The sequence below is a fragment of the Scyliorhinus torazame genome, chromosome 10 (assembly GCF_047496885.1).
Source record: "Scyliorhinus torazame isolate Kashiwa2021f chromosome 10, sScyTor2.1, whole genome shotgun sequence".
NCBI lineage: Eukaryota > Metazoa > Chordata > Chondrichthyes > Carcharhiniformes > Scyliorhinidae > Scyliorhinus > Scyliorhinus torazame.
Genome location: NC_092716.1, coordinates 108,806,604 through 108,822,656, shown reverse-complemented (window position 1 = coordinate 108,822,656; position 16,053 = coordinate 108,806,604). Strand labels below are relative to the sequence as shown.

The window sequence follows — 16,053 nt, the reverse complement described above, 5'->3', positions numbered from 1 at the left end:
AATTAAGGAAGATGATTCCACAGGCCGAGCGAGACGCAGGTTCTGAGCTTCTCCAACAGCACCAGGTAGAACACAAACAGGAACTGAATAAAGGAGGGGCCTAGGTTTGATCTCTGATCGGTACTCAGACAGCTGAATATAGCCAGGGTCTGTGCTACACCCCAGCAAGCTGCAATTGGCCCGGGTTGGAGAGAAATTTGCCAAAACTGAAATGGAGGTCGCCATAACAGAACAGTTAGATTTTGACATTCCTGAAATCAGGAACCCCAGTAGAAAATTCCAATCTCACTTTGATTGACTGTGATATCCCTCAACCAATAGTGACAAGGCCAAGTGACTGTTACAACAACAGCTTTCATTTTTGTTATACATATAAAAGATATAAACATTCTGAGGCACTTCGCTGGAGCACTTTCAGACAGAATGTGTTGCAGAGGTTACTATGGTGAACAGAAACTTAGCCAAAGTCAAATCAACATTTACAAAATGGGTCATTGCTAAAATTTACTCAGAACTGTTGCGAATGCGTAGGATAGATTTTTAAGAAGTTGCAAAGTTTCAGTGGCTGTGTCAGACATACTGGACCAACCTAATTACAGTGACATAAAGGAAGAGAGAGAAAGGAGAGGTTTACAGGGAAAGCTCCAAAGCTTCAGGCCTATACAATTGAAGGCATGGCCGCCAAGGGTGGGATGAAGGAAACTGGGGTGCACAAGAGGCCAGATTTAGAGGACAGGAATCTCAAAGGGTTGTGGGAGAGGTAGATTTTCCTGAATACAAATTCCCATCTGGTAGTTGTATTCTCACTGGACTGGTAATCTAGAGCCCTAAGGTAGTCTGGGGACTCAGGTTTGATTGCCATCATGGGTGAAATTTGAATTCAATAAAAATCTGGAATTCAATAAAAATCTGGATGGCCATGACTCAATTGTCGTAAAAGCCCATCTGGTTCACTAATATCCTTTAGTGAAAGTAATCTGCCACCCTTACCTGGTTTGGCCCACATATGGCTCTCGACCCACAGCAATGTGACTTGTAAATGGCCGAGCAAACCATCCAGTTCAAGGGAAATTAGGGATGGGCAATAAATGCCCAGAAATGCTGCCCCAGCCAGCGACGCCCACATCCCCTGAATATCTTGCTCTGTGGGCATTCCCACAAATCCACATCCATTTGAATCACTGGATGGTGAGCAGGATGTGCAGTTGTGGCTGACGTTCCTCTGCCTATACTACAGGGCACTGAAGCTAAATATAACAGCACTAGTCTATGCCCCAGCTGAGAACATTTAATGCAACATAGGCCAGAAATACAAATTATTTCACTCTCATTCAGTACACCTACTAATGAAACAATTGAGGTAAATTTTGAAGAGATGATGAGAATGGGTGGAAGAAGCACGATATAATGGCCAACAGTCAGTGTCACCATAAGGCTACATAGTGCAAGCAATCTACGGGAGAAAACTCACTTATACCATCAGGCTTTAATGCAACATGCTTCTTGTGTGATGTTCACATATTTCACCTTCTCAAGGAGATCCCACCACATTCGGTGACTGACCCACAACCATGGCCAGATTTTTAAATTGGTAAAGGGCCCAGATTGGAGGTAATTTGGTGCCGCCAGCCTCTGAGCCAGCTCACTGCCACAATCCCATCCCCGAGCCATTTGCAATGAGGATGGCCAAGGGGTAGATTTACTGCCTGCCCCTTGCCAGCAGGCAGCAAACAGAGGGCGATTATTTTCGATTAATGGGCCCATATAGGCCCCAGTCCCATGCTAATTGGGTTTTCAGTCAGCACTGCATGCAGCCTCCGTTGGCCTGGATAATGTGAAACATGGGGGTTTGAGAGAGGAAGGTTAGGGTGGATGGCGCGATGGATAACATAAGGGAACCATCCCCACTCCTGCGAACCCAAGCAACTGGCAGCTACAGATGTGGAGATTGGTCGTATCTTGGAGAGGTGACCCTTCAAGGCCAGGCAGCTGGGTGATTCATCCACAATGAGAGAAACTCACCCTTGCCTGTCCCTCACTGTCTCCATTTTGCACATTAGCAGTTCCCCACTAGGCCAGTGGGACTGCCAATCGCCGAGGGCTGGATGTTAATAGAATCTAAACCAGTTTGTAAAGTCAAAACCAAGAAACAGAGCTTTTCTTTACTGAGAAAGTTTATTGTCTTTGTTCAATATCAACTCTCCTTGCACATACCCAGTGTCCCAGCCACCCCCATTTATACTCTTTAGAATAAAATGAAAATCAATAAATTAAACACAAATGAGAGAGGGTGACAGCCCCTGGTGAAACACTGGAACTAAAACATAACATCAAAAGGAGACTTAATAAATTAAATCAAAATGTCGTTCCCAAGGGTGATGATGCAATGATGCACCTCAGCCCCCACGGAGGCCGCTGGTCACAGAATATACCTCGGGCTGGATTCTCCGATTTCCGGACTAAGTGCTGACTCCGGAGTGGGAGCAGTGGCATTTTACGCTAGAAAAAACGGCGCAATAGCTGCACCGATTCCGGGACCGTTGGGGGGGGGGCTAGCAGCCACACCAGGTAAAGATCCCGGCTCCCATGCCAAAAGTGACTGGAGAATGGCCGGGTCCATGGCCGCGCATGCGCACAGCAGTGGCCTGCAGCGGCCGCGCAATATGGCGCCGGACACAAGCAGACCCGGCCTGCCAAATGATGAGCCCCAGTAACCCCCCCGCCACTCCCTGACCACCCCCTCCAGTCCCCCCCAGCCCTTGCCGAAGCCCAGCTTGCAAACCCTGATTGAGAATGCAGCCCCAAGTGTACTTCACCTCCAATCTCGCACAGCTCAAATGCTCCTCAGGGCACAACCCAGGTTTGGAAGGGGGTCATTCATGCCAGAATATCTTTCACAGTTTTTAAAAATAATCTTTATTGTCACAAGTAGGCTTACATTAACACTGCAATGAAGTTACTGTGAAAAGCCCCTAGTCGCCACATTCTGGCGCCTGTTCGGGTACACAGAGGGAGAATTCAGAATGTTCAAATTACCTAACAAGCACATCTTTCGGGACTTGTGGGATGAAACCGGAGCACCCGGAGGAAACCCACGCAGACACGGGGAGAACGTGCAGACTCCGCACAGACAGTGACCCAAGCCGGGAATTGGACCTGGGACCCTGGAGCTGTGAAGCAACAGTGCTAACCATTGTGCTACCGTGCTGCCCATTTCAAGTTAGATACTGACAAAAACTCTGGAGAAAAGCCTAATGGTGTCACTATGGTGTCTTTTTTTCTGCAGGGGGCCTTTCTGAGTGCATATCACTGTTGAATCTGATTTGAATTGTTTACAGTTGGGGCCACAATCGAGAGTCAGATGGTATTTTTAGGGGTATTATGCATGGCGGCTAAGGGAGATACTTGGAAATGTTTATTCAAATGGAAAATGGCCATAGTTTCTAGAGCTTGGGGCCCTATCAGATGAAGGCAAGGCCATCAGTGACGGAACATTTAAACTAGGAATGCTTACCAGGGTGACAAATTGGACCTAATATAGGGGGTGCCAGTTTCTGTTGGGACCTACACCCCACAGAGAGGAAATAAAATCAAGTTCACTCATTTATTTGACCTACATGAGAACCAAACGTCAGCGAATAATAGGATGGGTTTGCACTAGAAAATGTGGAGGAGAGATTCACCAGTATGTTGCCTGGTTGGAGCGTTTCAGCTATGAAGAGAGACTGGTTAGTCTTGGGCTGTTCTCTTTGGAGCACAGAAGACAGGGGAGACCTGATTAAGGTGTATAAGATTATGAGGGAAGGGCAGCACGGTGGCGCAGTGGTAGCACTGCAGTCTCACGGCACCGAGGTCCCAGGTTCGATCCCGGCCCTGGGTCACTGTCCGTGTGGAGTTTGCACATTCTCCCCGTGTGTGCGTGGGTTTCGCCCCCACAATCCAAAGATGTGCAAGGTAGGTGGATTGGCCACGCTAAATTGCCCCTTAATTGGAAAAAATGAATTGGGTACTCTAATTTTTTTTTTAAATGAGGGATGTAGGTAGGGTAGATAGGGAGGATCCTTTCCCCTTAGTAGAAGGGTCAATAACCAAGGGGCTTAGATTTAGGTCAAGGGGCAGGAGGTTTAGAAGGGATTTGAGGGAATAAAAATCACTCCATGGGTCGTGGGAAACTGGAACTCGCTGCTTGAAAGGGTGGTAGAGGCGGGAACCGGCTCACATTTAGAAAGCATTTAGAGAGTGCTTGAATTGCCATAGCAGACAAGGCTACAGACCAAGAGCTGGAAAATGGGACTAGAATAGATAGGTTCTTGATGGCCGGTGCAGACGCGATGGGCTGAAGGGCCTCTTCTGTGCTGTAAAAACTCTATGACTCTGCGAATATAACACACTAGGAGGCTATTCAGCCCATTATGTCTGTGCCAGCCCTTTGAAAGAGCAATCTAATTTGTTATACTCTCCTGCTCTTTCTCAAATCCCTTCAACATTTTCCCTATCAACAATTGCCGTTTGAAAGTGATTATTGAATCTGCTTTCACTGCACTTTATAGAACATAGAACATAGAACAATACAGCGCAGTACAGGCCCTTCGGCCCACGATGTTGCACCGAAACAAAAGCCATCTAACCTACACTATGCCATTATCATCCATATGTTTATCCAATAAACTTTTAAATGCCCTCAATGTTGGCGAGTTCACTACTGTAGCAGGTAGGGCATTCCACGGCCTCACCACTCTTTGCGTAAAGAACCTACCTCTGACCTCTGTCCTATATCTATTACCCCTCAGTTTAAAGTTATGTCCCCTCGTGCCAGCCATATCCATCCGCGGGAGAAGGCTCTCACTGTCCACCCTATCCAACCCCCTGATCATTTTGTATGCCTCTATTAAGTCTCCTCTTAACCTTCTTCTCTCCAACGAAAACAACCTCAAGTCCATCAGCCTTTCCTCATAAGATTTTCCCTCCATACCAGGCAACATCCTGGTAAATCTCCTCTGCACCCGCTCCAAAGCCTCCACGTCCTTCCTATAATGCGGTGACCAGAACTGTACGCAATACTCCAAATGCGGCCGTACCAGAGTTCTGTACAGCTGCAACATGACCTCCCGACTCCGGAACTCAATCCCTCTACCAATAAAGGCCAACACTCCATAGGCCTTCTTCACAACCCTATCAACCTGGGTGGCAACTTTCAGGGATCTATGTACATGGACACCTAGATCCCTCTGCTCATCCACACTTTCAAGAACTTTACCATTAGCCAAATATTCCGCATTCCTGTTATTCCTTCCAAAGTGAATCACCTCACACTTCTCTACATTAAACTCCATTTGCCACCTCTCAGCCCAGCTCTGCAGCTTATCTATATCCCTCTGTAACCTGCTACATCCTTCCACACTATCGACAACACCACCGACTTTAGTATCGTCTGCAAATTTACTCACCCACCCTTCTGCGCCTTCCTCTAGGTCATTGATAAAAATGACAAACAGCAACGGCCCCAGAACAGATCCTTGTGGTACTCCACTTGTGACTGTACTCCATTCTGAACATTTCCCATCAACCACCACCCTCTGTCTTCTTTCAGCTAGCCAATATCTGATCCACATCTCTAAATCACCCTCAATCCCCAGCCTCCGTATTTTTTGCAATAGCCTACCGTGGGGAACCTTATCAAACGCTTTGCTGAAATCCATATACACCACATCAACTGCTCTACCCTCGTCTACCTGTTCAGTCACCTTCTCAAAGAACTCAATAAGGTTTGTGAGGCATGACCTACCCTTCACAAAGCCATGCTGACTATCCCTGATCATATTATTCCCATCTAGATGATTATAAATCTTGTCTCTTATAATCCCCTCCAAGACTTTACCCACTACAGACGTGAGGCTCACCGGTCTATAGTTGCCGGGGTTGTCTCTGCTCCCCTTTTTGAACAAAGGGACCACATTTGCTGTCCTCCAGTCCTCTGGCACTATTCCTGTGATGCATTCCAGATCTTCAAAACTCACTGCGTTAAAAAAAAAATCTTCATCTCCCGGCTGTTATTTTGCCAAATACCTTAAACCTGCGATAACCTCTGCTTCTTGATCTTCCTTCAAATGGAGTCAGTTTCTCCTTGCATACTATATTAAAACCCTTCATGATTTTTAATGCCTGTATTAAAACGACCAGCAATCTTGTCTGCTCGAATGGGAACAATCCCACATTCCCTCGCCTCGCCACATAACTGAAGTTCTCAGGATCTCCATCTTTGTGTCATGTAAGCTGACAGCAAAAACCCTCAGTTTGTTACAATCCCATTAGGGAATGCGCCAATTGCAGGATATGAACGGGCAATGGATGGCAAGCTGCTGTTACTTTTTTTCTTCGTTGTAATTTTTTGTTTCAAATACAAAGATTGGAACACGATAATAAACAAGCTTCAACGAACAAGCTTTGATGCATTATACCGATGGGGCGCAAAAGCTTTGAGGACTGCAGGTTCACGCTTCAAGTGAGAAGGTGGTAAACGCAGATAAAGGCAAACATGCTGATCCTTTCGCTTTCATGTGCTGGCAGCATGTGGAGGGTACTCCACCAGACAAAGCAATTTGCAAACTAATTGCAGTTCATAAATTATCTCCCTGTTGCACAGAGCCTGAGAACGGATGTCATTTTTCTTGCTTCTCTTTGTTTGTTTAAATTATAAACTCTCTCCCCACCCCCCCCCCCCCCCCCCCACCTGCCCCCCTCACAAATCTCCTCAACTGGTTGCTACAGTAACAATAAATCAATTTGCCACGCTAATACATTGCACAGAGCGTTGGGTTGCCCACCAGGAACATAATTCCGACGATAAGGACAACAGCATTGCTCCCGGGACTAGCTGTGAACAAGCTCCTATTGAAGCACTGTTAAGTGGCAATGTGTGCTGCTGTACTCACCCATACAAAGCACTGATGGGTCTCTTCTGTCCCGCTTTGGGTCGGTATGGTTTGGGTTCCCCAGCCATGTTTATGTCTGTAAATGCAGAGCACACAAGACAAAAAAAGACGTTTACACACATCATTATTTGCATAATCACCTGTCTTCTCTACCTCCAGCGAGGGTTGGAATGGCACTGTTCCAGATCACACTGGCACTCCAATTAGAGGCTCTCCGTTAAATGGATCACAATGTTACCCGCTCCGCCACTCCTGTGGGCACTGACTAGGGCAAAGCACCAAGTCCCATTCACTCCCTGTGTCTGCTTGGCTACTTTGGTTCCCCAATCCAGCAACTCCACAAATTCAAAGTTCTCATTCTTGAGCTCAAATCCCTTCCTATTTCTGTAACCTCGTTCAGTCCCCGCACCCTCTGAGACCTCTGCCTGCTTATTCTGGCCAGTGTGCACTCCCAATTTCCAGCAGCCCACTGTTGGTGGCCTTGCCCTCAGCTGCCAAAGTCTAGAATTCATACTTACATACAAATTCGGAGCAGGAGTAGGCCACTCAGCCCCTGGAGCCTGCTCCGCCATTCAATGAGGTCATGGCGGATCTAATTGTGACCGCAACGCCACAGGCCGCCTATCCCCCATATCCTTGACTCCTTTGTTCACCAAGAATCGACCTTCCTCTGCCTTGAAAGATATTCATTGACCCTGCCTCCACTGCTCTCTGAAGAGAGTTCCAAAAATTTAGGGCACTCAGAAAAAATGTCTCCGCACCTCTGCCCAAAATGTGAGACCCCTGTGACATTATGTGAAATGTTTAGAATACAAAGGGTTAATGTCATATCATAATTAACCACTAGATGGAGCTAGATGCAGAACTACATAAAGCACTGACTCACAGACTTCTGGAAGAAGGATGGAGAGGAGAGAGATCAGAGTACAGTTATAGATAGAGTGTAGAAACTAGTGTTAGTTAAGTGTAGATTGTAGATTACGATGTTATTGTTTACTATAGGAGTAAGTGGTCGAGCTTTAATAAGCAGCGTAAATAAATGTTAGCTTTGTTAATCAACTTAGCTTCTGTGGTCTTTACGAACACTACAGCATCCATCCTGAGGACAAGAATCACAAAGAACACAACCCCTTATTTTTAAACTACATCCCCTAGTTCTACTCTCTCCCACAAGGGGAAACATCCTTTCAGCATCCACCCTCAAGTCCCCTCAGGATCTTTTATGTTTCAATAAGATCACCTCTCAATCATATGGACATGATTCTTCCTCTGATCCTCTCCCTCTCTCTCCATCTCTCACTCTCTCCACTGTTAATTTGCCCCTTACGACGCAGCTCTTTGGACAAGCTTTTGGTCACCACACCGCCTGTTGTCAAGTCTTGTCTGACAACTCTTGTGTGGGTTGTGTTTTAAAGGCGCTGTGTAAATGAAAGTGTTGTTGTAAAATTCCACTGCTTCTCAGTGCCCTCTCGTTATTTTACATATGGATCCACTCTTCAAGTGAGAGGCTTGAAGTTGATTATCAACAGACTGCTTTGCAATGAGGGTGTGGTTTGGGAGGAGGGGTTAGGGAACGATTGGGGGGGAAGGGAGGGGATCACCCACCTTACAGCCGGAGCCTGTCCTCAGCCGTGTCCAGCAGATTGTGAGCAGGAATGCCGGCTGATTTTCCTCGCAGGGCAATAAGGGCTGGGCTTTACTGCTTTGGGTTGGTACCTTGATGCCGGAGGTCAAATGCAGGCCCTGACCCTGCATTGTGTAGGGAGCAGTCACCTGGCATCTAATCTGACTCCAATTAATGATGGCGAGAGGGAGAGGGGGTGGCGTTGTGGCATTGTCGCTGGACTAGTAATCCAGAGACCCAGGGGAACGATTTGGGGACCCGGATTCGAATCCCACCACGGCAGCTGGTGGAATTTAAACTCAATAAAATATCTGGAAATATGGGCGGGATTCTCCGACCCTCCGCCGGGTCGGAGAATCGCCGGGGGCTGGCGTGAATCCCGCCCCCGCCAGTTGCCGAATTCTCCGGCACCGAATATTCGGCGGGGGCGGGAATCGCGCCGTACCGGTTGGCGGGCCCCCCTCCCGGCAATTCTCCGGCCCGCGTTGGGCCGAGAGGGCTGTGTGGGGCAGTACAGTAGCACGGTGGTTAGCACAATTGCTTCACAGCTCCAGGGTCCCAGGTTCGATTCCTGGCTTGGGTCACTGTCTGTGCGGAGTCTGCACGTTCTCCCCGTGTGTGCGTGGGTTTCCTCCGGGGGCTCCGGTTTCCTCCCACAGACCAAAGATGTGCAGGTTAGGTGGATTGGCCATGCTAAATTGCCCTTAGTGTCCAAAATTGCCCTTAGTGTTGGGTGGGGTTACTGGGTTATGGGGATAGGGTGGAGGTGTGGACTTAGGTAGGGTGCTCTTTCAAAGAGCCGGTGCAGACTCGATGGGCCGAATGGCCTCCTTCTGCACTGTAAATTCTATGATAATCTATGGTGGAGGCCGTTGCGGAGGCGGAAGGGAGAGTGCCCCCACGGCACAGACCCGCCCGCGGATCGGTGGGCCCCGATCGCGGGCCAGGCCACCGTGGGGGCACCCCCCGGGGTCAGATCGCCCCGCACCCCTCCCAGGACCCCGGAGCCCACCCACGCCGCCTGGTCCCGCCGGTAAATACCAGCTTTGATTTACGCCGGCGGGACAGGCAATTTCTGGGCGGGACTTCGGCCCATTCGGGCCGGACAATTGAGCGGGGGGGTCCCGCCAACCGGCGCGGCCCGACTCCCGCCCCCGCCCAATCTCCGGTACCGGAGACTTCGGCGGGGGTGGGGGCGGGATTCACGGCGGCCAACGGCCATTCTCCGACCTGGCGGGGGGTCGGAGAATGACGCCCAATGTCCCAGAAACTACTCTCACCATTTTTGGCTATGTCCTGTCTCACCAGCAGGACAGACCAAACAGAGATAGTGGCACAGTGATATAGGGGAGGGAGTTGGCCTGGGAGTCCTCAACATCGACTCTGGACTCTGCCCATCACCCAGAGTGGCTCGGTAGTACCACCGCAGACTGAGCTGGCCAGGTCCTAAAGGACATAGCTGCTAGACTGGGACTGCAGCAGGTGGTGAGGGAACAACATACTCATCCTCACCAATCTACCTGCTGCAGATGTATCTGTCCATGTCAGTATCGGTAGAAGTGACCACCACACAGTCTTGTGGAGACAAAGTCCAATCTTCATATTGAGGATACCCGCCATTGTGTTGTGTGGCGCTACCACCGTGCTAAACAGGGTAGACTTCAAACAGATCTAGCAATTCAAGACTTGGGCATCCAAAACTAGGCAAGACTGGCTGTGGGCCATCAGCAGCAGAACAATTGTGCTCAATCACAATCTGCAACCTCAAGACCCGCATATCCCCACTCTACCATTATCACCAAGCCAGGGGATCAACCTTGGTTCAAGAAGAGTGCACGAGAGCATGCCAGGAGCAACACAGGAATACTGAAAAATGAGGTGTCAACCTGGTGAAGCTACAACACAGGACTACTTGTGTGCCAAACAGCATAAGCAGCAAGTACTAGACAGAGCTAAGCGATTCCACAACAAACGCATCAGATCCAAAATCTGCAGTCCTGCCACATTGAGCTGTGGATGGTGGTGAACAATTAAACAAGTGACTGGAGGAGGAGGCTCCACAAATATCCCCATCCTCAATGATGGAGGAGCCCAGCAAATCAGTGCAAAAGACAAGGCTGAGGCATTCACAACAATCTTCACCCAAAAGTGCTGAGTGGATGATCCATCTCAGTCTGATCGGAGATCCCCAGCATCACAGATGTCAGTCATCAGCCAATACAATTTAGTCTATGTGATATCAAGAAATGGCTGAAGGCGCTAGATGCGGCAAAGGCCCTGACAATACTCCAGTAATAGTACTGACTATTTGTGCTCCAGAACTTTCTGCACCCCTAGCCAAGCTGTTCCAGTACAGCTACAACACTGGTATCTACCCGGCAATGTGAAAAATTGCCCACGTGTGTCCTGAACACAACAGGACAAATCCCAGCAAAATACCACCCTATCAGTCTACTCTCCATCATCAGCAAAGTGATGGAAGGAAGCATCAACAGTGCTATCAAACGGCACTTACTCAGCAATAACCTGCTCATTGACGCTCAGTTTGGTTTCCGTCAGGGTCACTCAGCTCCTGACCTCATTACAGCTTTGGTTCAAACATGGACAAAAGAGCTGAATGCCAGAGGTGAGGTATGATGGTCGGAGGTCAATCATCTCAGCTTCAGGACATCACTGCAGGTGTTCCTCAGTGTAGTGTCCTCGGCCCAACCATCTTCAGCTGCTTCATCAATGATCTCCCTTCCATCAGAAGTGGGGATGTTTGCGATGACGGCACAATGCTCAGCACCATTCACAACTCCGCTGATACTGAAGCAGTCCATGTCCAAATTCAGCAACACCTGGACAATATCCAAGCTTGGGCTGATAATTGGCAAGTTACATTCGCGCCACACAAGTGCCAAGCAATGACCATCTCCTACAAGAGAGGGTCTAACCATCACCCCTTGGAGCTGATTTAGCTCAGTGGACTAGACAGCTAGTTTATCATGCAGAACAAGGCTAGCAGCGCGGGTTCAATTCCAGTACATGCCGAGAATTCTGAATTCTCCCCCTGTGACCCGAACAGGTGCCGGAATATGGCAACTAGGGGCTTTTCACAGTAACTTCATTGCAGTGTTAATGTAAGCCTACTTGTGACAATAAAAAGATTATTATTATTGACTTTGGCTATGCTCCGAAAGCTGGTGATTCCAAACAAACCTGTTGGACTTTAACCTGGCGTTGTAAGACGTTTTACTGTGCCCACCCCAGTCCAACACTGGCATCTCCACATCATAGCAATCCTAGTGCAAGTAATTCACCTCCTGATCCCCCCCAAAGCCTGCCCACCATCAAGAAGCCACAAGTCAGGAGTGTAATGGAATACTCTCCACTTGCCTGGATGAGTGCAGCGCCAACAACACTCACGAAGCTCAATACCATCCAGGACAAAGCAGCCCGCTTGATTGCTCCCCTTTCCACAAACATTCACCACCAACGAACAGTGGCAGCCGTGTGTACCATCTACAAGATGCACTGCAGTAACTCTCCAAGGTTCCTTAGACAGCACATTCCAAATCCACGACCGCTACCATCTAGAAGGACAAGAGCAGCAGATGCCTGGGAACCCCACCACCTGGAAGTTCCCCTCCAAGTCACTCACCACCCTGAGTTAGAAATATATCTCCGTTCCTTCACTGTTGCTCGGTCAAAATCCTGGAACTCCCTCCCTAACAGCACTGTGGGTGTACCTACACCTCAGGAACTGCAGCGGTTCAAGAAGGCAACTCATCACCGCCTTCTGAAGGGCAACTGGGGATGGGCAATCAATTCTGGCCTAACAAGCGACGCCCACATCCCGTAAATGAATTTAAAAAAATAAAATGACTGAAAAAGACACCGTGGTTAACACTGTTGCCTCACAGCATGAGGGACCCGGGTTTGATTCCAGCCCTGGGTGACTGTCTATGTGGAGTTTGCACGTTCTCCCGTGTCTGCGTGTGTTTCCTCCGGGTGCTTCGGTTTCCTCCCACAGTCCAAAGATGTGCAGGTTTGGTGGATTGGCCATGATCAATGCGTGGGGTTATGGGAATAGGGCGGGGGAATGAGCCTAGGAAGAGTGCTCTTCCGGAGGGTCCATGCAGACTCGATGGGCTGAATGGCTTCCTTCTGCATTTTAGGGATTCAGTGAACTCTATGAAGGAGCTACTGTCTGCTGTTACAGATAAGAAAAATACAGAGGCTGCCTTCACCTTCAGGTGCCCACTCTGCACTTCTAAAACGTTAGAAGTGAAAAATGGCCACAGGTACTGCGGTAGCATTGAGGAGGATGAGCTGCTCCCCAACTGTGACCAGACAGGTGGGTGGAAGGCTCAAGGGCATTCTGGATCCCCCACACCGCCTCCCCTCTCCTAACCTCGCCTGGCACCAGGGGGCCTCATCCAGGCAACAATTTAACTTCAGAAGGCGGGATGGGCCTACAGGCTGATTGGGAAATTGGAGTCAGCCATTGCCCTTTTAAGGTAACCGCTGCTTGTGGGCAGGTAGCCTTCATATCTCTCTCTATCCGGCCTTCCCCAAAATGGCGGGGGGGCGGGGCGGGGTTGATGCCGGCATGCCCCAGCTGTCGGCACAAAATGATGCCCCTACCCGCCCCCATTCCCACCCCACTGGTCCATGACAATTCTGCACGATACTTTAAGGAACCCGGAGAGAAAAATTCGGAAGTCCCAGAGCAGATAGAGGTAAAGATAATAGAATAATCGCCTGAGACTTCAATACACCAATTTAATTTCCATTACTCTTCACATAAAGTCATTTTACTTCACTGCAGAGTAATTTACATCAGGTTTATCTGGAGATTAAGTACCGGCTCATCACTTCCATATTATGCTACCATTGGGGTGCCTGTCATTTTTTTCTGCAGTTTTTATGATTTAATCTCCATTACAATGGAGCACACCTCGTTGTGCAGGGCCACTAACCAAAATAAAATAAGGAATACTTCGACTGTGGGATGGGGGTGGGGTAGGGGAGAGGGGTGGGGGGTGGTTTCTGGTGATCATAAGATTGGGGAAGGATGGGGTAAACCAGCCAAAACTTACAAGTTATCTTGTGGAGTCACAACATTATCATTTTTTTGGGTGGCTAACATTCAGATTTGCTATCTGCGGTAACCGTCCCTTTAAGGGCAACACAGCAGAGTAAGGGTCACCTGGCCTGGGTGGGCAATCGGGACTCAGAGTGGGGAATCACCCCAGGAGGAGTTCTCTTCGGCAAGCGGCATTCTAGAACTAGCTGCTGCCATGCTGCTCCTCTTGTAGATCCTCAGAAAGAAATAATTTGTTGTTTATTAATGACATCTCTGAAAGTGCATCATCCCGCAATCCCACTCAAAACGCTCAACGAAGACTCCCATGGTCTTGTGTCCCAGAAATACAGGACTTAAGTGATGTGGGAACAAACAGTCAAAATAAGGGACTGATATGCCATCAATGAACACATGACGAGCGGTGAACATAACTGAGGCTTTAATACATGAAGCAGAATGCCTCCTGGCCTCTGATCCCGAACTGGATCAGAGGCGGAGACCAGCCACCTTTATACATGAGCCCGAGGGGAGGAGCCACAGGCGGAGCCAGCAGGGACAAGCCCAGGCATGGAACAATACAATACAATACAGTGGTTTACCGCATTCACCCCCTGTTAAAAAAAGAGTCCAGCGGGGGTGAAGTGGGTTTAAAGATCAAGTCTGTCGGGGGCCTTGACCTTCCGCCGTGATCGCCTCAGTCCCGGCTGTGGTGTGGACACCGGTGTCGAGACCTGCGCGTCCGGGAGCGTGTTGTCCTCTTCTTCACCCAGTTGTTGAGTCGGTGGGGGGGGGAGGTGCCGTGTATGGGGGGGGGGGGGGGGAAGGAGGTGCCGTGTATGGGGGGGGGGGGGTGCCGTGTATGGGCGGGGGTGGTGGTGATGGTCGCCGGTGGGCCTGCTTGTTCTTGAGGTAGGTGGTCAGAGGTGGGGGAAGACGGTGTAGGGTCGGGGGTGGTGGTGATGGTCGCTGGGGAACCTGCAGGTGCCAAATCCCGAAGGGAGACTGTGTCCTGTCGCCCGTCCTGATGTGCCACGTCGGCAGATTGTGCGTTGGCATGGAGGAGCAGGACCTTCTCGATGAGGGGATCTGATTTATGGTTCCTCGGATGCTTCCAGAGGAGGACTGTCAGCCAGGATGGGAGCGAGACCCCAAAGGTGGACTTCCTGGGGAAGGCAAACACACGCTCGTGAGGAGTCTCATGGGTGGCAGTACACAGGAGCGATCGGATGGAGTGGAGCGCATCGGAGAGGACCTCCTGCCAGCTGGAGACTGGGAGACATCTAGACCGTAGGGCCATGAGGACGGCCTTCCAGACCGTCGCATTCTCCCTCTCTACCTGTCCATTGCCCCGGGGGCAGTAGCTGGTCGTCGTGCTGGAGGCGATGCCCTTGCTGAGCAGTAACTGACGCAACTCGTCGCTCATGAAGGAGGAACCCCGCTCACGATGGATGTAGGTGGGGAACCCGAACAAGGTGAAAAGACTGCAGGGCCTTGATGAGGGTGGCAGAGGTCATGTCAGGGCATGGGATTGCAAAGGGAAATCTTGAGTACTCGTCAACAATGTTGAGGAAGTACACGTTACGATCAGTGGAGGGCTCTCCAGAGGCTGTTACTAGCCTCAATGATCCCCTCTTGAAGGAGTCGCTGGACCTCCGACCTGATAAAGGTCCTATCCCGGGCACTGTATCGCCTGCTCCTAGTAGCGACGGGCTAACAGTCCAGGGTGAGGTTAGCGAAGAGCGAGGGTGGGGCGACCTTAAGGGTCGCGAGGCTACAGACGGTGGGGGGGGGGGGGGCGCAGGGGTCCGCCGAACTTTAAAGTGAGGCTTTGGAGGTGGCACTGGAAGTCGAGCCCCAGTAATAGGGCAGCGCAGAGATGGGGAAGGACGTAGAGTGTGAAGTTAGTGTACTCTGCGCCTTGTGCTGTAAGGGTCGTGACACAGTACCTCTGGATTTCTAATGCATGTGATCCGGAAGCCAGTGAGATTTTCTGGGTCGCGGGTAAGATTGGGAGGGAGCAGTGCCTTACCGTATCTGGGTGTATGAAGCTATCTGTGCTCCCAGAGTCGAAAAGGCAGGCCGTCTCGTACCCGTTGATTCGGACGGTCAGCGGCGATTTTGTGAGGTGACGAGGCCGGGACAGGTCAAGCGTGCTGTGGCCATCGGAAGGTGATGGGTAGGCCGGTCGGAGGTAGCGGCGGCCGGCGTACGATCGGGTGAGTAGGGCTCTCGGGAGGCTGCGGAGTGGTCCCAAGATGGTGGCACCCATGGGTCGCGCATGGCGGGTGGCATCGGAGATGGCGTCAAAGATGGCAGCCCCCGTGGGTCGCGCGTGGCAGGTGAAGTACAAAATGGCGTTAAAGATGGCGGCCCCCATGGGTCGCATGTGGCGGCCGAAATCGAAGATGGCGGCAAAGATGGCGGCG

The 16,053-nt window shown here is 50.1% G+C and overlaps 1 protein-coding gene across 6 annotated transcripts in view; it reads right to left on the bottom strand.

Annotated features, from left to right (window-relative positions):
- The window catches only part of LOC140430841 (RNA-binding Raly-like protein), a 2,211,286-nt gene that overhangs the window by 495,683 nt on the left and 1,699,550 nt on the right, over positions 1–16,053 (bottom strand). For all 6 annotated transcript variants that reach the window (XM_072518571.1, XM_072518572.1, XM_072518570.1 and 3 more), the window contains one exon: positions 6,933–7,008. In XM_072518571.1, the coding sequence (XP_072374672.1) occupies positions 6,933–7,008 (76 nt within the window). The remainder of the gene's footprint in view (positions 1–6,932; positions 7,009–16,053) is intronic.